Raw genomic sequence first — 27,987 nt, 5'->3', positions numbered from 1 at the left:
TCAGCACAGAGCCTGATGCGGGGCTCGAACTCACGAGCCATGAGATTGTGACCTGAGCCAAAGTCAGACGCTCAACCGACTAAGCCACCCAGGCACCCCTTGCATCAGTTTTTTAACATGTACTTGTAAAACCATGACAAGGGGACATGCGGTGATGTCAGCATGCCTGTGCTGTGGTAGACCTGTCAGTACGGAAAAAGGCCAGTTGTGCATGTTCTACTTTCCTAATTTTAGAAATATCCCCTAATTACTAAAATCAAAAATGAAACTGGGGAGCCTGGATGGCTCAGGCGGTTGAGCGTCCAACTTTGGCTCAGGTCATGATCTCATGGTTCGTGGGTTTGAGTCCCACATCAGGCTCTGTGCTGACAGCTTGGAGCCTGGAGCCTGCTTCAGATTCTGTGTTTCCCTCTCTCTCTGCCCCTCCCCCACCCATTCTCTGTCTCTCTCTGTCTCTCTCTCTCTCTCAAAAATGAAGACTCTTAAATATGGAGAACAAACAGAGGGTTGCTGGAGGGGTTGTGGGAGGGGGGATGGGCTGAATGGGTAAGGGGCATTAAGGAATCGACTCCTGAAATCATTGTTACACTATATGATAACTAATTTGGATGTAAATTTAAAAAAATAAAATTTAAAAATTAAAAAAAAGAAATACACTTTAAGTATATGAAGACACAAATAAAAACATTTAAATTAAAAAAATGAATAAACATTTAAAAAAAATTTAAAAAAAAAACCCACAAGGCCGAGGTAAATGGAGGTGCATATGGCAGCCAGACTGTGTACAGAGTTAAGGCTGAGGGCATATTGAAGACCATCTAGTGGCCTGACCACTGCACATTCACCATTTGAGAAGGCAGTTGGTCTGCAAATACTCTCAGCTGTCTCTGGTTCCTAGTGGTAGGTTGCTGTGTGGACCACCTGGGGTCAGCCCCAGGACCAGGGGTACAGGGCCATGATAGCAAACATTGAGGACAAGGTTCCATGGACACACAGAGAGGGAAGCTCATCCCTCTGTGTCCATTCAGGCCCAGGACAAGTGGACAGTACATAGTCTCCATGAAACAATGGGCTGGGGAGTCATCAAAGACCCAGGGAGGCTCAGCCTCACTTCTCACATTTAATCTACAACCAAGTTCTCCTTCTGGCTTTTCCAAAGGACCATAGAAGTTTTGTTCTATTTTAAGTTTTCCAAGTCGGAGAGTGAAGCTGAGCTTTTTGGAGTACTGTAGTAACTGCTGTGGTACATCTATTATAATTGAAAACCTGCTACTGATCTAGAGAAATTCAGGTTCCTGGACTGCTGTTGAAAGCCTGTTATAAAGAAGGACCCAGGGCGCCTGAGTGTCTCAGTTGGTTAAGCGTCTGACTCCTGATTTCAGCTCAGGTCATGATGTCACAGTTCTTGAGTTTGAGCCTTACATTCCGGCTCTGTACTGACAGTGCAGAGCCTCCTTGGGATTCTCTCTGCCCCTCCCTCTCTCTCTCTCTCAAAATAAATAAATACAAAAAAAAGGACCCTGCTTATGTTTTTATAGCAGCTGAACTGCAGCTCATAAACAGTGAAACCCACGGACTTCCTTTTGAATAATAATAAAAAAAGACACTTTGGTTCTGATGCTTCTTTCTTGACACACTGTGGATGTTCTGAGCACACCATTTAGAGAAGATGTTGAAATGAGATAAAGAATTGCTCCTTGCAACCTGGAACTGGATCTATTCAGAACATGACTAGAAGATTTATAACATCTATCTAATTTGGCTGCAAAAGATTTATAATCAAAACCTTGGTAGATTTGCCCAAGGAGAATCTCAGAATTATGGACTGTGTTGGGGCCAAGAAGAATGGTGTTCCTTGTTTCCTTTTCAAACCTTTGATATACATTCTACTTTGGAATAATATTGCCATAATTTCCTTGTTCGTGGCATATGCATTATTGTGAAATTATAGTCAAATCCCCCACAAGTTCAACCTGAAGAAACTTCTTCTCATCATTTCAGTTATTACAAAAAAAAACCATTTGGACAAAATTCAACATTGTTTCATGATAAAACCACTTAAACTAAGAATGGAAAGAAACTGCCTCAACAGAAGAAAGGCCATGTATGGAAAAACCCACAGCTAATTCATACTCGGTGGTGAAAGACTAAAAGGGTTTCCTCTAAGATCAGGAATAAGACAAGGATGCCCACTTCCTAGAAGTTCTAGCCAGAGCAATCAGGCAAGAAAAAGAAATTAAAGACATCCAATTCAGAAAGGAAGAAGTAAAACTATCTCTGTTCACAAATGATGTGATCTTATATGTAGAAAACCCTAAAGATTCCACACAAAAAAAATTGTTGGAACTAATAAACAACTTCTGCAAAGTTGCAGGATACAAAAGTACACACAATTCAGTGTTTTTCTACATACTAAAGATGAACAATCTGAAAAGTAAACTAAAAAGGAGTAAACTAAAAGAAGATTTACAATAGCTTCCAAAGGAATAAAATATGTAGTAATAAAGAGGTGAAAGACTTGCATATTGAAAACTACAAGACGTTGCTTGAGAAAGAAAAGAAGACCTAAGATATGGAAAGACATCCATGTTCACGGACTGGAAGATTTAATACTGTGAAGATGGCAGTATTACCCAAAGTGATCTGCAGAGTCAATGTGGTCTCTATCAAAACCACACCAATGTTTTTTGCAGTAATAGAAATATCCATCCTAAAATTCCTATGGAATCTCAAGGGAGTCCAAGTAGCCAAAGGAATCTTGAAGAAGAACAAGGTTGGAAGACTCACATTTCCTGGTTTTTAAAACTCATTACAAAGCTACAGTAATTAAAATAATGTGGCACTGCCATAAGACAAACATATAGACCAATGGAACAGAGTAGAGAGCCCAGAAATAAATCATCACGTATATGGTCAAATGATGTTTGACAAGGATGCCAAGACCATTCAGAGGGTAAGGACAGTTTTTTCAACAAATTGTGGTGGAGAAATTAGTCAGTTTTTCAACTGAGGAAATTAAAGTACCGAAGTTGAAGGCATCTACCACAGATTGCAGATGTACGAATGGATATATGTTGTATGCTCGGCATCTCTGCCTTATCATTTAGGAGGTACCTCTCCACCATGCTGCCATGATGCTCCACTATTCTGGAAAGGCTGTGGCTCTCTGTGTTCACCCTTTATCCCACCTTCAGACAACACCTTCAGGGATTGGCACATGACCTACTGCTATAGACTGAATGTTTGTGTCCCCCACAAAATTTGTATGTTTTCCATATGTGATAGAATTAAGAAGTGGATAGATAGAATTAAGATAGAATTAAGAAGCGATTTGGTCCATCCCATCCATGCCATTATAAAGGAGGTCCTAGAGAGCACGCCCTTGCCCCTTCTGACATGTGTGAGGACATAGCAAAAAGTTGGTCATCTGTGAACCAGGCAGCTGGTCCTGACCAGACAACAAAAATGCCAATAGCTTGATCCTGGACTTTCCAGGCTACAGGATAGTGAGAAAGACATTTCTGTGTTTATAAGCTACCCAATCTATAGTATTTTTGTTAGAGCAGCTTGGAAGGACTGAGACGCCCAGTCGGAGTCTTCCCTGGAACTTGAATAAAGATATTGAAGACAAGATACCCTCTTTCCACTGGGTTTATGTATCAGGAGGATTTGCATCTTGACCCAGCCTGTCTGCACAGTGAAGCCAAGTGGGGCAAGGGAGAGAAACAGCCCCAGTGACATGTTTAAGCCCCCTACTTGGACTAGGTCTGAAGCCCCTCTCCTCCAGGCTTCCCAGTGACACAAGACAAATTCATCTGACAACCCAAAGAGTCTTGATTAATCCACCCAGCATGCACTGTCCCATCACCCACTTTCATTCATCCTGGGGCCTGTCCCCCTCGTGCCATTTCCCCTGCACCTGGTGGAAGTTCTACTTACCTTTCAAAGGCCAGTGCAACCACAGCTCTCCTCTCCAGCTCACTCCCCATGGCCGTGCCCAAGAAGATTCTCTGTCCTCTGTGTCATCACAGCACTTGGTGCTCACCATTTATCAGCCTGAATTGTGGACGGCTGCCTGGGTGTCCCTGCCAAGTGGTACTGGACAGGGGTTAGGATCGCAGGCTCTGTGAGAGGAATGATGTGGGTTCTGCCACTACAAACTCTGTAAAGACCTAGGCAAGCCATCTTTTCATCTCTCTGGTCTTTGATTCTGTTCATCTATAGACAAGGTAGTAACAGTACCCGCCTGAGCAGACACTTGACTGTCTAGCTTATGGTCTTTCCCAACCCTTGTCTTTTGCTGCCTCCCACTACAGAGACATCCACTTTCCAAGCCTTCCTTGTAACCGGGGGAAATCACTGGCTCCTTTATGGCCTATGATAGATAAAGAGAAGTCTGCTGGGGGCAGGAATATTTATGAGAACATACTCCCGTAGGAAAGACAATACACAGGAAGCTACTCTTCCCTGCTTGAGACATTGGGTATAAGGGTGTGACCACTAGGCTGGGGAAGTCATCCCAGGACCATGCAGTAACCAGCATCAGAATGAAACACATGTACATGGAAGGCTGTGAAAGAGAAAGCACCCAGTTCTCGGTGTCTGTGAGCCTCTGCTCCAACCATGGGGCTTTTGTCCTTCACACTCTGCAGTGAGAGAATTCCTCCTCTCCATCATTTAGCCAAGATTCAGCAGGCATCTTATCACCTGCAGCTGATGAGTCCCAACCAGCATATCTTCTCGTGAAGTAAGGGTTCAATGCCATCATGGATGCAAAGTGCTTAGCGTGTTGTTGGCCTTCACTCAGTGTTGGTTAAAGATGACTACTGCTATCACAGCTGCTCAAGGCCATTCCACAGCTACTACATCCCACTGCAGAGACAGAAGATGCCAGCAACACATATTTGGCACATTTTATCCCCTGCCCAGCCACCCGACAGAGGGAAGCACATCTGCCAGGGCTGTTGTTTCACATCTGCACCCAGCCTCGGCGGTTTCTCCCTGGCAGTGCCCTTTGGGGTCTGGGCAGTGGAGCTGTTTTCATGCCAGGAGGGGGAGTGACAGGGCTGGGGTGTGAGGGCTGCACAGTCCTCCCATACTCCCCACCTTGAGTCTGCTCAGGCCCCCCGGGAAGGGGTCAGCTACCAGTGATGGTCGGCCTTGGACCCTCTGCTTCCAGAACTTTCTGTCATGAAGCTCATTCCTGGGGCTCACACCACTGACCCCAGCTGCATACCTTTAGGCCACAGCTCAGGTTGGACTTCTCTCCTCGGGAGAAAGTGGTCCTTGGGAATCTCACTGCTGCTGACCACAGGGCTGGATGATGTCCTGGATCTTCGTGTCCAGCGTGAGGTGGGTGCTGACCATATAGCAAGGACACTGGCCACACCTGTGGCCACCCAGATTGGTGGGCACTGGCTCCACCCCATGCCATGGCCACACCCATCAACCTGCTCCATGGCCTCAGATTCCACAGAAGCATGTGACACCCAGGTGGGCCTCCAGGCCCAACAATGGGCATGGTATTTTAATTTGTCAGAGCAAAATTGGGGGAAAATAAATATGCAGCATTGAAGTGGTCTGGGCGAAGAGTTTCTCATAGCACAGGAGAGGCTGATGAAATACCATTAGGTGATAAAATTACCATGCACTGCTGTATTTTTGTGATGTGATCTCAGCCATTAAACATACACGGGAAAAGGGGCACCTGGGTGGCTCAGTCAGTTACGTGTTCGATTCTTTGTTTCAGCTGGTTCATGGGTTCGAGCCCCATGTTGGGCTCTGTGCTTGCAGCGTGGAGCCTGCTTAGGATTCTCCCTCTCTCACTCTCTCTATCTCTCTGCCTGGCTCCTGTTTGTTCTCACGCGCGCGCGTGCTCTCTCTCTCTCTGTCAACATTTGAAAAAATACACAGGAAAAAATAACGAAACGAAACACACATAAATGTCAACAACTCTGACTTCTGGGGGTTGGTGTTGGGATTGTTTTTTCTGAATCCTCCAGTTTCTGCAATGCACGAGTATTATTTTTCCAATCTGAAAATCTTAATTTAAAAAAATAATTAATCTTTATTCACTTTTGAGAGAGAGACAGAGCGCCAACAGGGGAGGAGCGGAGAAAGAGGGAGACACAGAATCCAAATCAGGCTCCAGGCCCTGAGCTGGCAGCACAGAGCCTGACGCGGGGCTTGAACTCACAAACCATGAGATCATGACCTGAGCTGAAGTCGGATGCTCAACCAACTGAGCCACCCAGGCGCCCCTGAAAAATCTTAATTTTTAATTAAATGGGGCCACAGGTGTGAGGGTACCTGGCAGGTGCTCAGTAAATACTAGCTGTGTCTGCACCAGACCCTCACCTTCCTCCCAGGCTGTGGCTCCTGGAGGTTGGACAATGCCTCCCCCTTCTGGCGACCCAGTGTGAGTACATGGCAAGGACCTGCTTAATGAGGCCTTCACTCTTAGGAATACACCAGTGTGGGGGGAGCCTGAGTGGCTCAGTTGGTCAAGCGTCCGGCTTAGGTCATGATCTCACGGTTTGTGGGTTTGAGCCCCACAACTGGCTCAGTGCTGCCAGCTCAGGTTCCCTTTGTCTCTGCCCCTCCCCTGCTCAAGCTTTCTCTTTCAAAAATAACTAAACGTTTTTTTAAAAAATCTAAAAAAAGAATATACCAGTGTATTTAAGGTACAATTTCCAACTCCAGGTGTATGAAAACATTAAGTATTTTGTAAACCTCAACTCTTAGGAAAACTAACATAAATGCGAAAGGCAACCTTCAGTAAGACATCAAACTCTAAGTTTTAAGGTGACAAAAGATACCACAAAAAAGTCAAGAAATTCAACTTGTATAAAATTTAAGCCTCTATAGGGAGGAAAGAAACATAACTATAAAGCAAGTAAACTGGGACAAATATGAGTGCCTAATAGACACATAACACAAACATTTGCTAATGGTGGGTAGAAAAAAAAATTGTCAATTTTTTTACAAACCTGACAGCAACTAAGAAGGCAAAAACAAGGCCACAATTCGTAAAAGGAACAAAAAGACATACAGAAAATTTACAGAAAAAACAAATATCGAAAACAGTGTTGGCTTGACTATCACATAAGTACAAATTAAAACAATATTCCACAGTATGTATACTAGTTTAGAAAAAGATTCCTCAATGTAAAGGCTTGTCCTGGGGAGCCTGGGTGGCTCAGCCAGTTAAGCATCTGACTTTGGCTCGGGTCATGATCTCGTGGTTCAGGAGTTTGGTCCCCGTGTCGGACTCTGTGCTGATGGCTTAGAGCCTGGAGCCTGCTTTGGACTCTGTGTCTCCCTCTCTCTGCCCCTTCCCCGCTCATTCATTCTCTCTCTCTCTCTCTCTCTCTCTCTCTCTCTCTCTCTCTCTCAAAAGTAAATCAAAAACATTAAAATAATTTTTTTAAAAGCCTTGTCCTACTGAATCTTGGTAAAATGACTTATCACTGCTGACAATGTGTCTTTTGATGACAAATTGGTCATACTGCCAAGAATCATGAAAGACACTCATTCCCCCCCTCCCCTGCTTGTGCTCTGTCTCTCTCTCAAAAATAAATTTTAAGAAGATTAAAAAATAAAGGAACAAGAAATGGTATCATGGAAATGTTGCTTGCATTTCTTATTTATAATAGAAACAGATAACCACCTGGGTGGCTCAGGTGGTTAAATGTCTGACTCTTGATCTCAGCTCAGGTGTTGATCTCAGAGTTGTGAGTTCAGGCCCTGTGTTGGGTTTTGCACTGGGTGTGAAGCCTACTAAAAAGAAAGAAAAGAAAAGAGAAGAGAAGAGGAAAGAAAGAAAAGAAGCAAAGCCCTGTAGATTTCCCATGGAGGGAAGGAAGGAAGGAAGGAAGGAAGGAAGGAAGGAAGGAAAGAAAGAAATAAGGAAGGAAGAGAAGCCCTGTAGATTTCCCACAGAGAACAGGAAGTCACCACCAGCATGGGCACTATGAAAGAGGAACATGGAGAAATGTTGGCTAAGGATGACTACAAACTGGAACATTAAGTTACATGTACATTGTTACTGCAGTTTAGAGAAGTTGTGTCCTGCGTGGACAAGGTAAAAAAAAAAAAAAGTAAAAAAACCTCAAGATATATCAGAATGAGATCACTTCTTTTTCATCTTCTCGATTATTGTAATAATGTATGTGCAATACATCAGTGCTGGAGTGGGGAGAAGCAAAGTGTATTGTAACAACCGGTACCAAAGAGTGTGCTCCCCTGTCAGGGTGTGAGCTGCAGCTACTGATACATTGGGGGTCCCACCCCTTGTTCCCCAAACTGCCAAACACTCTCTTGCCCATGCCAGACGCTGCCTGTGTTTGCCTGTGTCTTATCCGTCCTGCCATCGAAACCTTTTCTACAGCAAGTTCTTTCCAAAGATGTGCTTGGGAACTCACCTGCATAGTCTACAGCTGTGTTGTAAACTTCATGGACTCCTTCAAATAAGTAGAAGGACCCACTGTATTTGGTGGGAGATTGCAGCCGATATTGTTGGTGTCCCTGTGGGTCCTGGCACCCCCTCACTGTGCCCCTGACCCTGTGATTCCAGAAGTAGCCCTGCTCTCGGGGGGCTGCTTGTGGGCACCTAGGAGAGCCAGAAATGCTGTGAAGCTTAGACCAGGGGCTGGTGTGGTGAACTTGTGAGGGCCCAGACCCTTCCCCAGGTGGGGACGGCTCCTAGGAGAGACTTGGCCCAGAGCCCCCAGGCTGCCTGTGGTAGGACTGCCTGGGTGGCTCCTCCAGTGGCTTCCTCCCTCCTGTCCTATTGCCCACCTCCCTCCAGCCTCCCACGAGGAGCTACCACGAAGGTCTAACCTCCTTCCCTCCCTCTCTCATCCCAGGCCAGGTACACAGGCCTCATCTTCTTCCATGAAGGCTGGCCACTGTGCATCCATGAGAAGGTCGTGGTGCAGCTGGCATCCCTCCGCGGAGTTAGGCTCAGGCCTGGGGACTTCTATCTACAGGTCACATCAGTGGGGAAGCAGTCAGCCAGACTGGTTTTAAAATGCCTCTCTCAGCTTGGACGGGGCTCAGAAGAAGTTACTGTCCCTGAGGCCATGTACAGCTGCGTCTTCACAGGAGAGTTCCTGGAACAGCTGAACGGGGAGCGGAACGGTGTCCCCTTGCAAAACTGCTTGCTGACCTCAGGCTCCGCCGTCTTCCGCACCCCATGGAGCAGTGTCACAGACCCCATCTTTGTCCCAACATTCAGGACCGCCCTGCCCCACCGCAGCTGCCCCAGGCCTGAGCAGCCACCACCTAGAAGTGCCTCCAAAGCTCTGGCCCCAGCACCAGTCATGGCCAGCACTCGTCCCCATGAGAGTACCCCTCCCAGTGACACCCCCACCGTGCCCCACTGTGGTGGGCAACCCGGCAGTGACCAGCCCATCCACCAGCCTTCCGCAGGAAGGGCTGGGTGGGAAAACCCTAGAAGCACGTTCTGGAGCTCTGACGGAGGCCTTGTAGGGGTTGGGCCCTCAGAGCCAGGCTTGTGGGAAGGACCAGGAGAGAGCCTGGACCCCACAGACAAAAGAGACGGTCCCCAGGCCCTCACTGTCCGTGAGGACATGGGCAGCCCAAGCTCCAGAAGGCAGTCACCCAGGGACCCAGCCTGCACGGAGGCCAGACGTTGGTTTAGGAAGTCCTATATGGAGGCCCTGCGGAACCCCATGCCCCTGGGCTCCAGTTCCGAAGAGTCCCTTGGGGATGAGGCCTGCAGCTCCGAGACCATAGGGGCTGGGGCAGCAGCCAGCCGAACCCAGAAGGAGACCCCCAGCCTCTGGGGAGACCACAGGGAGATCTCAAGTCAGGAAAGCCATCCAGGAGCCGCTAGGAGCACCCTTCCCAGGCGGTCTCGGTCCTGTGACAGGTCCTTCAGGAGCTCCCGAGGTGAGGCCCGGCGGGCCTCCCACCACTCACTCAGCAACAGGCCTGGAGGTCTTTTAGGAGGACAAGCCGAGGGGACCAGAAGTGCAGGCTCCAGCGGCCCCTCCTGCACCACAGGGGAGAGTCCAGGTAACGGCCCCAACCCTGACCCTTCCTGCTCCTCCCTAACCCAGCTGCCACATCCCTCCCCCACCCCTTCCCCTCTTCCTTTCTCCCACTCCATGCTGTAACTTTTCTCTGGTCACTGACACAGGAGAAGCCTGTGTCCACATCCATATCGACTGTTGAAAACAACGTTTGTGTGTGCCCCGTCCCTGTGGCTGCTACAAGGAACACAGACAGTGGGGCTGAGGACATTTATCCTGTCAGTTCTGGGGCCAGAAGTCTGACATCAAGATATTGGCGTGGCTGTGCTCCCTCCAGAGGCTCTAGGGGAGGGTCCTTCCAGCTATAGGGGGCTTCCCCACCCCTCCATCTTCTCCCGATGTCTCTGTGCCTCAAACCTCCTCCTTTCTCTTAAAAAGACACCTATCTTTGGATTCAGGGCCCACCCAGCACTTCAGTTATTCATATCTACAAAGACCTTTTCCAAGTAAGGTGATGTTCACAGGTTCTGGGAGTAGACACATCCTTTTGGGGTCACTGCTCACCCTGTCACATTGCATTAATACCCTTTTCCTGTGGGTAAGTCGGGTGCTACGCTCATAGTACAAGCTCCTAAGTTACGCACACCTCAAAGGCCCGCAAATGTGCTGAAGTACAACCCTAAGTACTGGGATCATCTCCCATAATGCTCTGGAGGGAAGACATTATTTAAAGGAGTGTTTGCAGGGCATCAAGAACAACAAAAAAAATGACGACGTATTTCTTAAGTCAGTTATTTCCCGTTTTTCGAACAAAGAAATGTTCTGTGAAGGACAAAAGCAACAACTTTGGAGGAAGTGAAGAAATCAGGGTTAGCCCCGGCATCCCACACAGTGAAGAAACTGTGGCTTCCTCACCTGGGCAACACCTGGCCTGCCCACTTGGCCCAAGGAGGGAGTTGCCCATGCCTCTGGGTGGGCCTGTCACTTCTGAATTGAGGGTTTCTACTCATGCCTGAAATTCTGACAGGATTCCCACAGCATAGAGCACACACAGACTTACTGCGAAAGATGTTATAATAAAACTACTGGCTTAGGGGTAGCCTTTTTAAAGAACATTCCACCTCCTTGCAGTTCAATTAAAATGTCAACAAAGCAAGAACTCCCTGGACGTTGTTTCCAGGGCCTAACTTTTCTCATTGGTATAGGGTAGAAAACGCACAGTCACACACATGCTGGATGACTCAGTGAAAACTCATGTTTGTAGCTCATCTCAGCGAGGATAGCCTCTGTCCTCACGAGTCACTCTAAAGTGTAATTAAGTAAATGTTCCTCCGCACAGAAATTCTGGCTGTGCAAATGCTACTGTGGACATTCAGGCACAGCGTCTCGGACAGAGGGGCACATGGGGCACAGACGCTTGACCGCAGTCAGGATAGCTGGCGGTCATGGAGGTGGCGGGTTTAGTTCACACGAATCAGTGTTGCCGAGTGGAAGCATGTTTAGCCTGCTGGCCCCCTGCTGCTGCAGTAGCACGTCTGCAAACATGAGTCTCGTCATCAGAGGCAATGATGCTCCCAAGCGGTCATTGCTCCTGGGCCCCAGGGGGCTTTGCCTCCTCAGCTCCAGAGATTATACACTAGTTTGCGCTGAGGGCTGGTGGGGAGAGAAGTCTTGTCTCCCTCGCCTGAAGTTGGGCGTTCACTTCCTGGGAGAGCACTCTTCCCCTCTTCCTCCTCCTGTCTCCTCTTGCTGATGGTGCAGGGAAGGAAGAAGAAAGACCCTGTGGTAAGAGGATGCTGCTTACACCCAGGAAGCACTGGGCTGTGACACCAGAGGTCCAGGCAGAGGAGCCTCAACAATCGGTCACCCAGCAAGCAGCCAGTGGCTCGTTGATCCAGCCGTTCCCCTCCATCCTTGCTGCCTGGACACACATTTGTCCCTGGAATGCACAGTTGGTGGTGTGGTCCTAGGCCTCATGTCTTCATCAACACAGGAAAATGCCTCAGCTAGAACCACTGCTAGCACGTAAATTGAACAAGTGACAGAACACTCATTCTTCCACGGTGCAAGCAGTTTCTTCCTCAGTTCCAGCTGCTTCTCTTCTATCTGGTTCTCCTCTGTTCCAGCTACTCCTCCTGTCCTAGCTGCTCCTCCTCTGTTCCAGCTACTCCTCCTGTCCTAGCTGTTCCTCCTCTGTTCCAGCTGCTCCTCCTGTTCTATCTGGTTCTCCTCTTCAACCAGTGGTAACTGAGCAGCTATTTCTTGTGAGGTGAGGTGGGGAGAGCTATTTCTTTTTTTTTTTTTTAATTTTTTAACGTTTATTTATTTTTGAGACAGAGAGAGACAGAACATGAACGGGGGAGGGGCAGAGAGAGAGGGAGGCACAGAATCGGAAGCAGGCTCCAGGCTCTGAGCCATCAGCCCAGAGCCCGACACGGGGCTCGAACTCGCCGACCGCGAGATCGTGACCTGAGCTGAAGTCGCACACTTAACCGACTGAGCCACCCAGGCGCCCCGGAGAGCTATTTCTTGATTAGCCACATAAGGGTACTGCTTTTATTCCTGGCCATTTTAATATTGTAGCCCCAGGACCTCAGACCCCTCCTCTCACTCTCCCACAGTCTGCAAGCTGAATTCAAGAAAAGCCCACATGAATGACCTACTCAACTAGGAAGCTGTCTAGTAAGAAAAGTGCCACATGAAGGTGTTATCTGCTTCCCCGTCCATGCGAGAGAGCTTGGGCTCGGTGCAGAATTAAAACATTAAAACACTTGGGCACCCAAAGATTTTACAGGTAGTGATGTATTCTAGAAAATATTTGGACGTACATGAAAAAATTCAGTCTCAAGGATACTGTAATCAATCAACTGGTAAAGGGACAGACAAAATGTGGTCCACCACACAATGGGATGAGACCCATGGAAGGCGTGACACAGGCGACATCAGCAAAAGTAGTTGTGCTGAGTGAAAGAAGATAGACACAAGATACCCTGCAGTGTCTCATTCCATTTGTACAAATGGTCAGGACTGTAGAGAGGGGGCTGTGAGGAGTGGGAGTAGGGATTCACAATACATGGGCACGAGGGGTCTTTCTGGAGGGATGGAAATGTTCTAAAACCGACCTGTGGTGATGGTTGCACCACTTGGTAAAATTGCTAAAAATCTTAATTATATACTTGAAAGGAGTGAGTTTTATTATATGTAAAATATAGCTCAATAAAGTTGCTTTATTTTTTTTTAATTTTTTTAAGGTTTATTCATTTTTCAGAGACAGAGTGTGAGTGGGGGAGGGGCAGAGAGAGAGGAAGACACAGAATCCAAGGCAAGTTCCAGGCTCTGAGCTGTCAGCACAGAGCCTGACGCAGGGCCTGAACTCACAGACTGCTAGATCATGACCTGAGCTGAATTCGGACGCTTAACTGACTGAGCCACCCAGGCGCCCCTCAATAAAGTTGTTTTATATATATATATATATACACACATACATATATATATATGTCTTAAATATATATATTTGTGTGTGTGTGTGTTAAATATATAGAGGGAGAGGGAGAGAACGCTGTAGACTTTTCTGGTCCAACTATAATGAGAAAACTCTTCACAGAGTTGTGAGACACTAGCACTGAAAGAAGTTACGGAAGAAGCTGAGGGACAGGAAAGCAGAGCCTGGATTGGTTCAGGGTGCCCCACAGGGTCTTAGGTGCCAACCAGCTCTGGCCAAGACCATCCTTCCCCCACTGGGGCAACACAGACCCTGGAGGATTGCAAGGCGGGGGTGTTGAATCTCTTTGTCTGTGTTATGGCTCATCTCCTGTGAAGTGCGGTGTGGAAACAGGGCTGAGGAGCACGCCCAAAAGCCATGGCCACTGCCATCTCCTCCAGACTGATGTACGAACATGAGCCCTTCCCTCTAGGGTGATACAGGAGAGCCAGGTCCCCCCTCTCTGGGGTGATGCAGGAGGGGAAGCCACCCCCAATATGATGATGCCTGCCCTCAGGGTGCTGTCACCCTCTGTGGGTATATTTTGATGATACTGTTTGGGAAATCTGTATGAGAAAATAAAGTAGGATGACATTATTCAATATAACAGTTTTCTCCCTGGAGTACCTGTGTGGCTCAGTTGGTTAAGCATCCAGGCCTCGATTTCAGCTCAGGTCATGTTCTTATGGTTTGTGAGTTCAGGCTCCACATTGGACTCTGCACTGACAGTGCAGAACCTGCTTTGGATTCTCTCTCTTTCTCTCTCTCTCTCTCTCTCTCTCTCTCTCCCTCCTCCGCTACCTCTCTCTCTCTCTCTCTCTCTCAAAATAGATAAATCTAAAAAAAATTCCCCTGAAGTGTGTTTAGGTACTGAGCACTCTTGATGCAACTAGAATAATCAGTTTTTACATATTTGTTCATGCCCTACTTTTCTAGAGTGCACCTGTCCTGTAAGGTATGGCATGCTGACGTTTCCCACCAAAAATGGAGCGAGTTCCCATTAGACCCACTTCTTTCACACGTGACTCTCTCCTTGTGTTTGTGGCACGTTGAGCAGCTGCCTTCAAACCAGAGAAACAATTGGTCTTCGGGTGTCTTTGTGTTGTCCAGCCAGCGTTCACACCGACAGCGACGCTTTCCGGGCTCGTGCTCCTGGCTGGATTTCAGATGCGCTTGTTGAGCCGTTGTGCCCAGAGGGAGAAGGACAGCCGCCCAGCACAGGAGACCTGCCCAAGCAGGTGCCCAGGAACGTGCTGGAGGTCAGCCAGGAGCTCCTGCAGTCCGGGGTCGTCGTCCTCCCAGGTGAGCATGGCCACCTGACTCTGTTCGGGCAGCTATAACAAAACACCACAGACTGGATACCCTGTAGACAACAGACCTCTACTTCTCTATTCTGGAAGCTGATAGTCCAAGATTCCAGCACAGTTAGCTTCTAGTGAGGGCCCCTCTTCCTGGTTCATACTCAACACCTTTTTCACGGTGTCCTCACATCGTGGAAGGGGCAAGGGAGCTCTCTGGGGTCTTTTTTTAAGGCATAAAATCCATTCATGGGACTCCACTCTCAAAATGTAAGCAACTCCAAAAGGCCACACGGGGGTTAGGTTTCACCATAAGGATTTGGGGGAACACAAACATGCAGCCCTTAGCAATGCCCACCTCCCTTTTAGGTGAGCACGGCTGCCACCTGCGCAGGTGACCTCCTCCCCTGGCAGATCTCACATCTAAGCCAATGCGTCAACAGTGTGCAGGCTCTAGCGTGGTATTTCCCAAGCTTGAGGCCACGCATGTCCCCACTGGAGCTTCCCCCTTTCACGATGCCCTCTGTCTCTGCAGGGACCCGGGATCACCAAGGGAGAGCAGTGGTACAGGTCTGCACAACGAGCCCGCTCTGGTCCAGCAGACACAGCTCCAGCGCCGAGCTGACCCGCCTGTTGCGGTACCTCCACGGCATCCCCAGGTGGGACTGAGGCAGGTTCCCCCCCTTTCAGACCTTTGGGGTAATGCAGTGCAAGCTTCATGCAGGGGTCTCTGTCTGCAATCTCGAGGGCCCCTCGTGGCATGGGCAGCAAGCTCCCACCTGCCCTTCGGGCTCCTGCCAACTGGCCCCACCTCCCGTCCCCCCACCCCTCTTTTCCAGGTCCTCGGCTGTCCCTCGTGCGTTCCTCTCCTCTTGCTCACCCTGACCTCTCCCCACTGAATCAAGGCTCTGACACACACTCGAGCCCTGAATTCTGTGTTGCTCTGCAATGTTCAGTACTTGCTCTAAGCATTATGTTTTACACTCCATGTCTTTTGGGATAAAGACCTGAACTGATATAAACAGAATATTTAGAATAAGTAGGTGAAGAAATCATACCAATGAGTAGTACCTGGTTCCCAGAAGCAGGAAGGACCGATGCATTCTAACTGAGCCTTGTGTTCAGCTTGGCAATGCCACATGCCAGGAAGCAAGTACAAGCTCCTCGAGACAGACATGACCTCCCTGGCACAAAATTCTGGGAAACCACACCTCCTGGATCCTGCGTGACAACAACGTGTGGAACAGGTCTGCATAGGTGAAGTTCTCTGGAGCATGGCTTCAGATCTCTTACCAAGGACCAAGGACAGAGACGGGAGAGCGGGAGTCAAGGGTGGCTGAAGCGTGTTCTTTTGTAGTACTTGACCCCATCAGATGCAGGCATGGTTTGGATGGCCCTTATGGAGCCCAGACCAAGAGTCCCCTAGGTGCTGGGTGGAGGCAGCCTGTGGAGGAGGCGGCATTGCCCAGCCCTCGAGCTTGGTTCTAAGGTCAGATAGCCCGGCTCCAAATCCCAGCTGTGCCCTTACTGGCTAGGGTGGATGGTGCAACTCCATAAGCCTGTTTCCTCCGCATAACCGGGGATGGTACTAGTTGTCTCAAAGGTGCACAGAGGGATTAGAAATCATCTGTGTAAAGTACGTAGAGTCCAGAGCATCATTTTCGTGACCCATCCCACGATGCAGTCTCACTAAGTGCCAGTGACAGAATGCATATCACATGATGTGAGCTCATGTGGGAAACATGTTGCATGAAGCCTCATCACATGTGATCTTTGCTCTTTGTGCTGCCTCAACTTTATATTGAAATTTCTTCTGAAATAGCATAGGTAGAATCAGTGCGGGAACAATTAGGCAGGAAAAGAAAGTGTGCTCCCTGACCCCCCCTTTCCCAGAGCAAGGTTCCCCGTTATCTGAGAGCCCTGGTTTTACCGCCCTCGGATGAGCCTGGGATTTCAAACTTAACTTTCAGCACAGATCTCAAAATACAAAAAAAATACCCTGAAAAAAAAATACAGATTCACCCTCACATTAGCTTATACTTAGTGAACCTCAGGTAAACACCAAAACTCTAAGTTAATGGCATTTTGTATTTGCCAAAAGCTTTCTTTTAAGGGAGGGTCAAGAATTGACTTGGGGCCACACTGGAAAGCAATCCTGATTGACAAGGACGAAAGCCTCCTGTACTTTTTGGGGTGTGTACCATTCTGTATGCTCAGCCTGGTTTACCTGTAAGGCCGAGTGCTGTTCTCTCCCTTCTGTAATGAAACACCAACAATAGGGGCTAGGGTACCAGTAGGGATTGGCAAGGCCAAGACTTGACCTTGGTTCTGCAGCCCTGTGACTTTTCCACAGAAAATTCAGATGACCCCACTCCCCTCCCAGAGCAGATATGTTCACCAGCTCGTGAAGCTCCGGGGGAAAGCCTATGTCGAGGAAAACCTAAATTATCTAAAGCACTTAGCGTAATTCAGGCTGGAGCCTCATGGCTTGGCTGATTATTTCTCCACGAGCACTGTAACTTGGTTAGCATCCTGATTGCCTATTGCACCTTGAGGAGCTGAAATCCACCTTGTGGGATATGACACGAGCCTTCGGCGGTCAGAATGAAGTACCCGAGGTGTCAGCACTCATTACTAGGAAGAGTGCCCAGCAGTGTGTGGTCAACTGCTATGGCAGCTGAGTTATAGGGTGAGCGTGCCTTGTGGATAGACTTCCATCAAACTCTTAGATACACAGAATCTTAAAATTAGAGTGGATCTTGGCTGTCATCCATCTAACGTCCTGTGCAATGGAGGAATCCACCCATCCGTCCATCCATCTACCACTTACTTGGGAATACAAAAGAGGACAGGATATGGGTCTTACCCTCTAGGAGACACTCATGTGAACGAACCCAAACTGTCGTGTCTCCCGACATAAGACAAGCCCACAGTGCTGGGAGGGAGCTGCAGCCTCAGCCGGGGGTGGGGACTTCCCGACATGTCTGTGTCCTTGAGCATGGCGAGTGTCTGCAGACAAAAGGGAAGGACATTCTGAGCAGAAGGAAGAACATACACAAAGCCCCAGAGCAGCTGGTCACTTTCTGAGCAGGAGGCAGGAGTGGGGACTGAAGACTCCATGTGGGCAGCCTGTGCCCCTGGCATGAAGGCCACACTTACCCAGCGTGCTGCAGATGGAGAGGCCAGGGTGGCGCAGGAACGCAGTCCGCAGAAATGCAGACCCAGGGTGTCTAGGGCAGGTCCGCACATTGCCAGGGGCCCCAGGGGAGCCAGGCTGGGGGCGGCTGCAGGCTGCCTGTGCACGAGCGTGAGGCAGGGGGCGGAGCAGTGAAGCCAGCCAGCTCCATCTACCACAGGAGGCGGGCAGAGAGAGAAGCAAGTTTTGTGTGGGGGTTCACTCTGGGTGGTCTGGGGGCATTCCCCCCCTTCTGATCCCGAACTGGTGTTTACACGGGAACGAGTCAGTGGGTCCCTCCCAGCCAGTGGAGGACCCAGCAGTCCTCGAACCCAGGAAGCAGCCCCCAGGGAAGGGCTGGCTTGTCCCCTCAGCGGCCTCCCCTTCAGCAAAGCTGCCAAGTGGATGAGATGGGTGGAGGAGAGCGTGTGGTCTGGAGCCTGCAGGGGTAAGTTCCCACGCTGAGCAAGCCTGTGTGGTGGCGGCAAGACCTGGTCCTGCCTCTGAGGCCAGAAGCAGACTTTGGGACGCAGATGCAGGCACCACGGGAGACTTCAGGGATGAAGAGAGAGCGGGGTGGGGGTGTCAGAAGAGGGAGGCCACTGGGGGCCAGGAGGGACACCGGAAGTGGAAGTGGGCGTCCTGCCCGGCTCCTGACAGCACTGCCGGGACCGCTCCCAGAGACGTAGACTCCAGTGCTCCAGCCACCAGGAGGCAACGTGGTTTCTGCAGCAGAGGAGGCCTGGGCGCTAAGCTGGCAGGCTGAGGGGGGCGCTGAGATGGGGGTGTTCTCCCAGCTTGTCTTTCCTGAATCCGGCTTTGATGCCGGAACACCACTCTCTACTCTGGCCTCAGTACACTCGCTTCCCCGAAAAGCACCCCCTTCAGAAGTATTCTTTAGCAGCCACGCCGAAATTGAACACACCCTGACTGTGGGGCGCACTCGCCCTTTTGGCCAGGACATGGCTTTGCTGTGATGTGCAGTTCGAACAGCTTTGTGTGAGCGGGCCGGAGTGAGCATGCTGTCTCAGACCAGCACCCACACATACGGCTGAGGTAGAATATTAGTGATCCTGGAAGGTGGGGCTGGAGAAGCTTGCCAAGGAACAGAAACTTTGGGAATAGATACATCGCCTAGCCCTAGCCTATTGTTTTGTCCTATTTAGATCTGAAGTTTAGGGGCGCCTGGGTGGCTCAGTCAGTTAAGCGTCCAACCCTTGATTTCAGCTCAGGTCATGATCTCATGGCTTGTGAGATCAAGCCCCGTGTCGGGCTCTGTGCTGACAGCATGGAGCCTGCTTGGGATTCTCTCTCTCCCTCTCTCTCTGCCCACCCCCCCCTCAAAATAAATAAATAAACTTTTAAAAAATAACTAAAGCTTACCATCATCACAGTGGGGAAAGAGCATTTTTTTAAACTTAAAAAAAATTTAATGTTTATTTTTGAGAGAGACAGAGCACAAGTGGGGGAGGGGCAGAGAGAGAGAGAGAGACAAGAATCCGAAGCAGGCCCCAGGCTCTGAGCTGTCAGCACAGAGCCCGACGTGGGGCTCGAACCCACAAACCAGGAGATCATGACCTGAGTTGCAGTCAACACTTAACCAACTGAGCCACCCAGGTGTCCCCTTTTTTGTTTTTGTTTTGTTTTAGAGAAAAAGTGTACGAGCAGGGTGAGAAGGGAGGCAGAGGGGATCTTAAGCTCCGTGCTCAGCATTGAGCCCGATGTGGGGCTCAATCCCACAACCTTGGGATAATGACCTAACCAAAGTCAATAGTCAGACACTCAACCAACTGAGCCTCCCAGGCACCCCAGAGCTTTTAAGTGGGGTTGTGAAAAGCACCTGGCAGTATTTTCAGCTTTAGAGGATGTTCTGCTGTCCCCCTTTAGCTCTGAAAATGTGATGAGCCAAATGACTGGTCTTGAGAACAGCCTGGTCCTTGTTCACGCCATCAGAGTGAATTCCATGTCGTATTAAAGCCTGAACAAACAATCAAAGCTCTGGGGGAGGGTGGTGGGGAGAGAAAGCAACCCCAGGAGATGCAAACGTGCGGCCAGCTCCACTTGCCTGGAGAGGCTATCGGACAGGACTGACCCACCACAATGGGCTCCACTGCCCTTTCTCCACCCAGCAAGCATCTTGATTCCTCAGAAAGTATAGACATGTGTCAAGAATCTCAAACTTGTAGAACCAGGGGCATCTAGGCAAGGATGTATCTTCCTGAGAGATGAAGAAGCTCATTTTGGAAGAGATTTCACCTGCAGTGGTTAACACGGTCTTTCTCTCTCCAGGAAGGAGGTGCGGGAGCTGGGGCTGGTCATTCTGGTGGACGCTCGCAAGGGTCCGGCCACGCCTGCTCTCTCCCGGGCCCTGGCAGGACTTCAGGTGAGTCAGGGCAACTCCTGTCCTTGGGGGGCTTAGCATCTCAAGGCTGTGTGGGCCACAAGGGGCGCCTTCATGACCCAGGAGCAGCTGAGTATGAATCTCAGGATGAGGTGAGCGTCCTGAGTGTAGACACCGAAAGCAGCCAAGAGCCCACTCCTGTATCCATCAACAGTGTGCCCCTCGAGGTCGGGCAGTTACCAGGTAGGAGTTTCCTGCCCACCTCCTGGGGTTACCACTGCAGACCTTAAAAGAGGACCAGCCAGGACCGGCCCATGCAGGCATGACCCCTTCCCTCCACAGCAGCTCCTATCCGGCGTCATGTGCAAAGCACTGTGCTGGGGTCTGGGGTCCCACCTTCTCCCTCAGTTAAGAGCTGTTCTCTCTGTTGGGACTCTGCTAACGCTGCCAGACTCGGGTCACCGCTCTATCCAGATTCCTGAGTCTGGGGACGTCAAATGGAAGTTCTTCCTGGGAAAGACTCCATGGTAGAGGATGGGGCACATCTGGAAGTGCACGGGGTCAGCTAGAGAGCAGTGTGTGGGGAAAGGAGAGAAGAGCCCCGGGCAGGCAGGCCGACTATGCGTGGAGCAGGGGCTGGGGGAGGCCAGGCCTAGGTGGGAGCGCGGCAGCGGGGAAGGTTAGCAGCAGAGGACGTGCCTGGTCAGGGTGCTGGCGGTGGTGCAACCCCTGTCGCATGCACGAGTGAAGTAGCAAATTCCCGAGGAAGAAACAGCCGACCCAGAGGTGCAGGTCAGGGCAAGAGCTGGCTCTCAGAACAGAGCTCACTGCATTTCAGTGGGAGAAGCGGGCTCTCAGCAGAAGGGTGCACAGTGCCTACCTTCAAAGCCCAAGTCAGCAGCTCTAACGCGGAGTGACAGGTTTGACGTGCTAAAATTCAGTTTCCACGAAGCACTTTGGAAGCACATAATCCCTGTTGCTCATTTCCCCTGCTTTCAACCAACTGTTCGGCTCAAAAATCAGAATCCAGGATATAATCCAATTTGATGCTCATATTCTGCTCAAGGCTTTGAAATCCCTTTGAGGTTCTGTTTTGGTTTTTTTTAACCACGTGCAATTTTGTATACCGACAAAGACTGAGAAGTTGCTGGAAGTCTTCTGGGAAGTTAGGGGAATGTCCACTTTCGAACATTTTGAGGGAAGGTCTGCTGAAAGGACGAACAGCCGTGTTGGTGACTACAGGGTTTCCCAGGCGTCCTGTGATTTTGCAGAAAGAAGGTGTTAATCTGGAGGCCTGGGCGTGGCAACCAGAGTGGACAGTAGGGTGTGCTTTATGTGTGTCTGAGACGCACCCTCCTCAGGAGCGAATGCCTCACACCAGTTAATCACCTCAGCACCCTATACGTTGCAACTTGTGAAAGCAGGGGAGAAAAACAACTTTCCTTTGGTTTTGCCTTCAAAACCAAGCTAAAATGTCACTGTGGCTGACCTGAGTTTGAAGCTGCAACCGGAAGTTGTGACCGGATTCCTAGAAAGCGTCTGTCTGCTTCCTGTGCTGGTGGGAACAGCTCACCGTCCTGATGAGGGGGTGTGGGGGCGCCCAGTCGGCCAGTGGAGTCCAGCCGGAGCGTGAGGGAGCGTCTCTCGGCCTCCGCCTGCCTGCCGCCCGCGCTGTCTCCTCAGAGTGCCCTCCACCCTCAGCCCCCGGGGTGGCCGTGGGGAAGGGGTCCTGCTTCTCATATGCCGGGTCCCCGGGCTCCTCCTCCTCCTCGGACCTTTTCCAGCCCCGCTCATCCGGGTCACTTTTGTCCTTACTGCCTGGAGGCGGCTTTTGATGAGGAGGGCTTGAAACTTGTTTGCAGGGGAAGCCTGGCATCCAGCAGCAACTTGCCGCCAGGCCCAGGACAGCACCCTCCCAGGCCAGCTGGTGGTGATGGAGCCTCTGGCTCTTCGCCGGCTGGGGGGGTGGGGGGGAGGGGGGCACGTGCGGGGTGAGTCTGAACCCTGTGGCCAGAGCCCTGTGAGGCCGGCGGGGGCTGTGCTGGGGCACCTTTCACAGCAAGGGACTCAGGGAACTCTGATAGCGCCTTGTCATTCATTCCCGGACCGGTATTGAGAGACGAGGTACAGATTCCAGGGCAGGATCGTGGGCACACACCCGGGCAGGTGCACCGTGAGGCCCTGTGCCCAGGGTGGGGCTGGTACGGAGGGATCAGTATCACCATTTCCGCTCCCGCAGGACGTCCCTGTGCCGCGCCCAGCATGGCACTGACTTTGTGAGAGGTTACTCGAGTCCTAGGAAGAACGCTGCGCACGCAGCCGCCTCGCCGTGCTGTGTCATACGCATGATGCGTGTGGGACCTGGAGCACAGCGGGGCTGCGTGACCAGGAAGATGCTGACGCAAGTCTGCAGCGTCTGCGGGCATTTCCTGAAGTCGGGACTGTGGCGGTTCTGCTGCTTTGGCACCCGATAAAAACTTGCAACTTAAGCGTCTGGTCTCAAACAGAGATGGCTGAGCCCTCCCTGCCGACGCACAGGCTTAGCGTCCGCTTGTTCTGCTGTGCGTGAGACCCAGGCAGGGCCCGCGTGTAGGCCTAGAGCCCTTCAGCTGTCGACCAGAACCGCTTACCTTTTCTCTTTGTAAACACACCCCTTCCCGACGCTTCTGTTTGTTCAGACTTCCCTTAAGTCCTGTGCCACTTGGGTCCCACAGCGGGACAATGAGCCCCGAGTAAGATGGCCCCCTCCACCCACAGTTCTCCCAAAGCAAACCTGGAGAAACTTCTGCTGCATCTGTAACTTTTTATCAGAAGCAAATCTTGTAGGGAACTTCAGGAAATCAACTTCTCTTCCGTTGCCTGGATGCTGGCATCTGGACTGCCCTGAGGCCTGGAGGCTTCCCGTTGTGGCAGGTGTCGGCCTCCCAGCCCCCTGGCTTTGGCTCAACAGCAGGGTTTGTTCTCCGAGGGAGAGGCATGAACACAAGCTCGAGTTTGAGGGTTATGCTTCCATTTTCAATTTCATTTCTGAGTTATATACAGAAGTGGTTAAATTTTCTCACAGGAGCTACCTCAAGAAACTATACTTCAGCTTTCTTTTAATTATTAAAGTTCAAATACCATCAGAAGCTTTCCATTTCAAAAAGTAACTGATGATTTCTTCTTTTCTTGGTAGAAGAAAATGCTAACAATTGCTGATTCCTGCCCCATCCACAGCACAACTTCTGCAAACTGATACCGACAATTGTCCTAAGGCACTAATTGTGTTCTCACTTCTTGGCAATAGCGACAAATCCTAATAGTAAAAATTCACTCAAAGAGTTATATATGAGAAATATAAAACACTTTGCAAAACTGTTTGTAGTTTTCATTCCTTATAACTGAAAATTGTAGCTAAACTGCGTGAGAGAAATAGAATATGACCATGAAATAAAAAAGCAAGAATATTTTTCTATGGGTTTTTCTATGGCTTATTCACTCAACAAATATTTATGGAATGTCATCCACAAGAAGTCACATAAAAATGTAAATATATAAGATGAATTTGATACAAATAAAAAATATCAGTAATTTCTGAGGCCTATCCAGTCAAAATAGCGGATCAAAATCGGAGATTACAAAAAGTGTAAACTCTGTTTATCACTATGAGAAACTATTAAAAAGTAAAGCTTTGGGGAATATGAGTGAAGGAGCACTATGTACATAAAAGAATTTCATTGCTGAACAATCTGGCCTCAATACAATCTGGCAAACAGAAACGGGAAAGATTTGTTTAAAGTCATAAACACATCAAAAAAAAAAAACAAGTAAGGTTGGGAGAATTGGACATCTCTATGCAAAAGAAGCAAAAATCCTCAACACATACCTCATACAATATAAAAAAACTACACGTGGCTCATAGGTCTTCATGTACAATCTAAGACTACAAAAGCATCAGAAGGAAACAGGAGAAAATCTTCGTGTCCTTGGTCGGGTAAAGATTTCTTAGCTACGACAACACCATGATCCTAAAAGAAAAACAGGGTAAGTTGGACTTCATCAAAATGGAAAACTTTTCCTCAAAAGTCACCATTACTAAAATGAAAATGCAAGCCGCGAGGCAGGAGAAAATGCAAAACAGATCTGATAAAGTTCTGATCTGTATATATCTGGAATATACAAAATCTCCAAACCCAGTAATAAGACAAACAACCCAATGAAATAAAGGCAAAGATTTGAACACACTTCACCAAAGAAGACATACGAATGGGAAATAAGCACATACAAATGTGTTCAACATCAGCAGTCATTGGAGAAATGCAACTTAAAACCAGAATGAGGTAACACACACACACACACACACACACACACACACAACAAAACTTGGCAATAGCAAGGGCTTGGCATTGCTCATGGAAATGCAAAATGGCACAGACACTCTGGTTTCTTCAGAAGTTAGACATGCATTTATCATATGACCCAACAATCCTACTGCTAGATATTTACCAAGAGGAATGAAAACTCACGGTCACATGGAGTTTATAGTAGCTTTATTTATGATTGCCACAAACTGGAAATAACCCACATGTCCTCCAGCTGGTGAATGGGTGAATGCATGCTATGGAATACTACTACGCGGTAGAAAGAAATGAACTACTGACATCTACAGCACGGATGCATCTCAGATGCATTGTGGTAAGTGAAAGAAGTCAACACTATATGAATCTACGTATTTGATATCCTAAAAAGACAAACTTATTGAAATAGAAAACAGATCAGTAGCTGCCAGAGGTTGGTGGGCTCAACAAAGGAGATAAGGTAATTTGGGGGACGCTAAACTGTTGTGTATCTTGACTGTGGTGGTAGTTACGTGACTATAAGTTATATCGAAATTCAGAGAACTCTACATTAAAAGGGTGAATTTTATTATATGTAAATTACAACCAATAAACTTGATTACATTAAAAATTCATAAGAGCAAGTAACTTACATTTAAGGCACAATTACATATTATGCATTCTAGGTACCAAGGAAGAAATAGTACCCACCTAACCTAGACAACTCTATAAACTCAATGAAGTAAAAAATTACAAAGCTAATCAGTATTTCTTTCTTATTTCAGAACACAGCTCCTCCCATAATTCATAGTATTGTGTTCTTGATGAATAAAGAATCAGCATTTAGGCCTGACAAGGATGGAATAATTCAGGTAATAGTTTCAGACCCTCAGCATTAGATATGACTCTGAGTGATGCATACAAGTAAATATTACAGTACCTACATGAGATAAAACAAATGGGAAGCTTCATGTAAGTTGTGACTGCATCCATATAAGAGCCTGAAAACCCATCTGTGATTCCCTAATTATTTGCAGGAGCCGTACAGAGCAAAATATCAGAAAACTTGTGAAAATCTAATTTTTTCTTATCCACCTCATTTGTTTTCCCTCTTCTTTCTTCTTGCTTCTTTCTCTTTTATCTAAAAACTCTTTATTATGCCTTGAAGGGTTTTTTGCTAGGTATGGGATTCTGGCCTGACAGTAGTTTTTTGTTTGTTTTTCCAGCACTTTACAGGTGTCGTTCTGTTGTCTTCCGGCCTCCATAGTTTCTGATGAAAAGCTTGTTGGAATTCAAATAATTGTTCATCTATAGAGTATGTGTCATTTTCCTTTGGTTACTTCCAAGATTTTCTCTTTCTTTTCAGAAAATTGACTATAATGTGATTAGGCATGGTTTTCTTCATATTTACCCTGTTAGGTTGGGTAAACTTGAATTTTTAAATTTATGTCTATCACCAAATTTAGGAAGTTTTCATTATTTCTTGAAATGTTTTTTTCTGCCTCATTCTCTCCTCTTGCTCTAGGATTTCAATTACACATACTGATATTGCCCCATAGGTTTTTGAGAATCTTTTTTTCCCCCAATTTTTTTTCTCTCTTCTTCAGATCAGATTGTTTCTGTTGATCTGTCTTCAAGGTCACTAACTCCATACTCTATTCACCTCCATTCAGTTGTTAAGCCCATCCAATGAATTTTTAGTTCAGATATTGTATTTTTCAGCTATAAAATTTCTGGTAGGTTTTAAAATACATTTTCTCTGTCTCGGCTAAGATTTCCTATCCTCTCATTAATTGCAAGCATTTTTCCTTTATACCATTGAGTATAGTCATAATTGCTACTTTAAAGTCCTTCTTTAATAATTCTAACATCCAGGTCTTTTCTGAGTTGACCTCTGTTGATTGTCATTGCCCTTGAGAACAAGTCACATTTTTTCTGCTTCTTCATACGTCCAGTAATTTTGTGTTGTATTCTGGACATGTGAATATTCTATTGAGTATTGTTCAATATACTGACTCTGGATTCTATTACAAACCTTTAGCATGCTGTTAACTTGGTTGCACTTGAACTGAAAACTGCCCCCTGTGTAGGTCCAGCTCATTTCTTTTTGCCTTCAGCTGCCCAGAGTCTTTCCCATGCATACTTGGTTCAGGGTCAGCCAGAGTCCTGGGTAGGGTTTACATATGACTGGAGCTCCCTTTCCCTGGCTTTCCACCTTGTGGGACTCAATGTCCACATTCCTCCCTAGCTCTATTTTCTGGATCTTCAGGCCAGGAAGATGCCTGTTTTCTATCAGAGCCTTAGTCAATCCAGTCTCAATGTGTTGGCATCCCACCTTCAGGCCAGAGCCATGCAAACAGGGAGCTCACCCCACACTGATCCCTTCATCCACGTTTCAGTTGCCTTGCTCACTAAGTCTGGCTTTGTTCACCCTCCGGAGCTTTCCAGTGGTTCTTATACTTTGTCTGGAGTCATCTGGGAAGGGCCAACTCTGCCCTCTCAGAATGACGCATCTCTGATTCCTCACCATCCCTTCCTCCTCTTGCCCATTCCCATCTCCCCTGTTATCTTGCCCTCTCTTTCTTTTCGATTTTTCCATTTTTTGGTCTTAGTTGGAAGGTTTCTGTCACTCTCTTTTCTGCCGTTTCCTTTCATTCTCCACACCTTCATTCCTATGCCCAACCACATGCAGCCCATTAATGCCACCAGCAAGGTAGAGTCACTGGATCCTAAACCTGCCTCTCAGCCCTCTTGGTGGTAGTTCTCCCAGGAGTGAGCCATCGCAGTGGTCTTTCCGATGGATGCCTCTGTGGCCATAACCAATAAACACTTCTCCTTGGCAGTGTGAGGTGGTGGGCTCCCTGAAGGCCTTGCACAAACTTGTTGACAGCTCCCAGCTGACCGCAGACCTCGATGGCTCTTTCCCCTACAGCCACAGTGACTGGATCTGCTTCCGTAGGGTAAGGTGCAACTTACAGCCACTGTACCTGCCAGTGTCCTAGGACTTCTCCTCATGCAGATATTTTTACTCACACCTGAAGCAGGTGTCCCCACCCTGAGTGTCACGCCTGTCACAGCTGCCATTCACAGGCTGTTGGACAGCCACACTGTGGCAGGCTTGGGAGTGCCACTGAAGTCCAACCCTGGGTGGGGAGGGTGCTGCACCCCGGTGCATCTGTGGGCACTAACTGTATTATCGTCTCTTACCTCTACCGCCACGGTAGAAGCTGGAGCCCTTTACCACAAACTGTGAGGATGCCATTGTTTTCCTGCAAAATTCAGTCCGATCCCTAAACACCCACAGGACTCTAAGCACAGCACAGGTAGGTTCTCATGTATTTTGTTTTGTTTTATTTTATTTTATTTTATCATTTTATT

At 48.4% G+C, this 27,987-nt stretch overlaps 1 protein-coding gene across 1 annotated transcript in view; it reads left to right on the top strand.

Moving 5' to 3' along the window:
• Positions 1–27,987, top strand: part of PLEKHG4B (pleckstrin homology and RhoGEF domain containing G4B) — a gene marked incomplete at its 5' end in the record, with an annotated part of 56,505 nt that overhangs the window by 11,830 nt on the left and 16,688 nt on the right. The window contains 7 exons of the mRNA XM_032594206.1: positions 8,868–10,041; positions 14,590–14,781; positions 15,313–15,436; positions 20,242–20,335; positions 25,395–25,481; positions 27,453–27,569; positions 27,834–27,932. Coding sequence (XP_032450097.1) covers positions 8,868–10,041; positions 14,590–14,781; positions 15,313–15,436; positions 20,242–20,335; positions 25,395–25,481; positions 27,453–27,569; positions 27,834–27,932 — 1,887 coding nt within the window. The remainder of the gene's footprint in view (positions 1–8,867; positions 10,042–14,589; positions 14,782–15,312; positions 15,437–20,241; positions 20,336–25,394; positions 25,482–27,452; positions 27,570–27,833; positions 27,933–27,987) is intronic.

Source organism: Lynx canadensis, chromosome A1 (assembly GCF_007474595.2).
Source record: "Lynx canadensis isolate LIC74 chromosome A1, mLynCan4.pri.v2, whole genome shotgun sequence".
NCBI classification, from domain to species: Eukaryota; Metazoa; Chordata; class Mammalia; order Carnivora; family Felidae; genus Lynx; species Lynx canadensis.
This window is presented reverse-complemented; position numbering and strand designations above follow the sequence as displayed.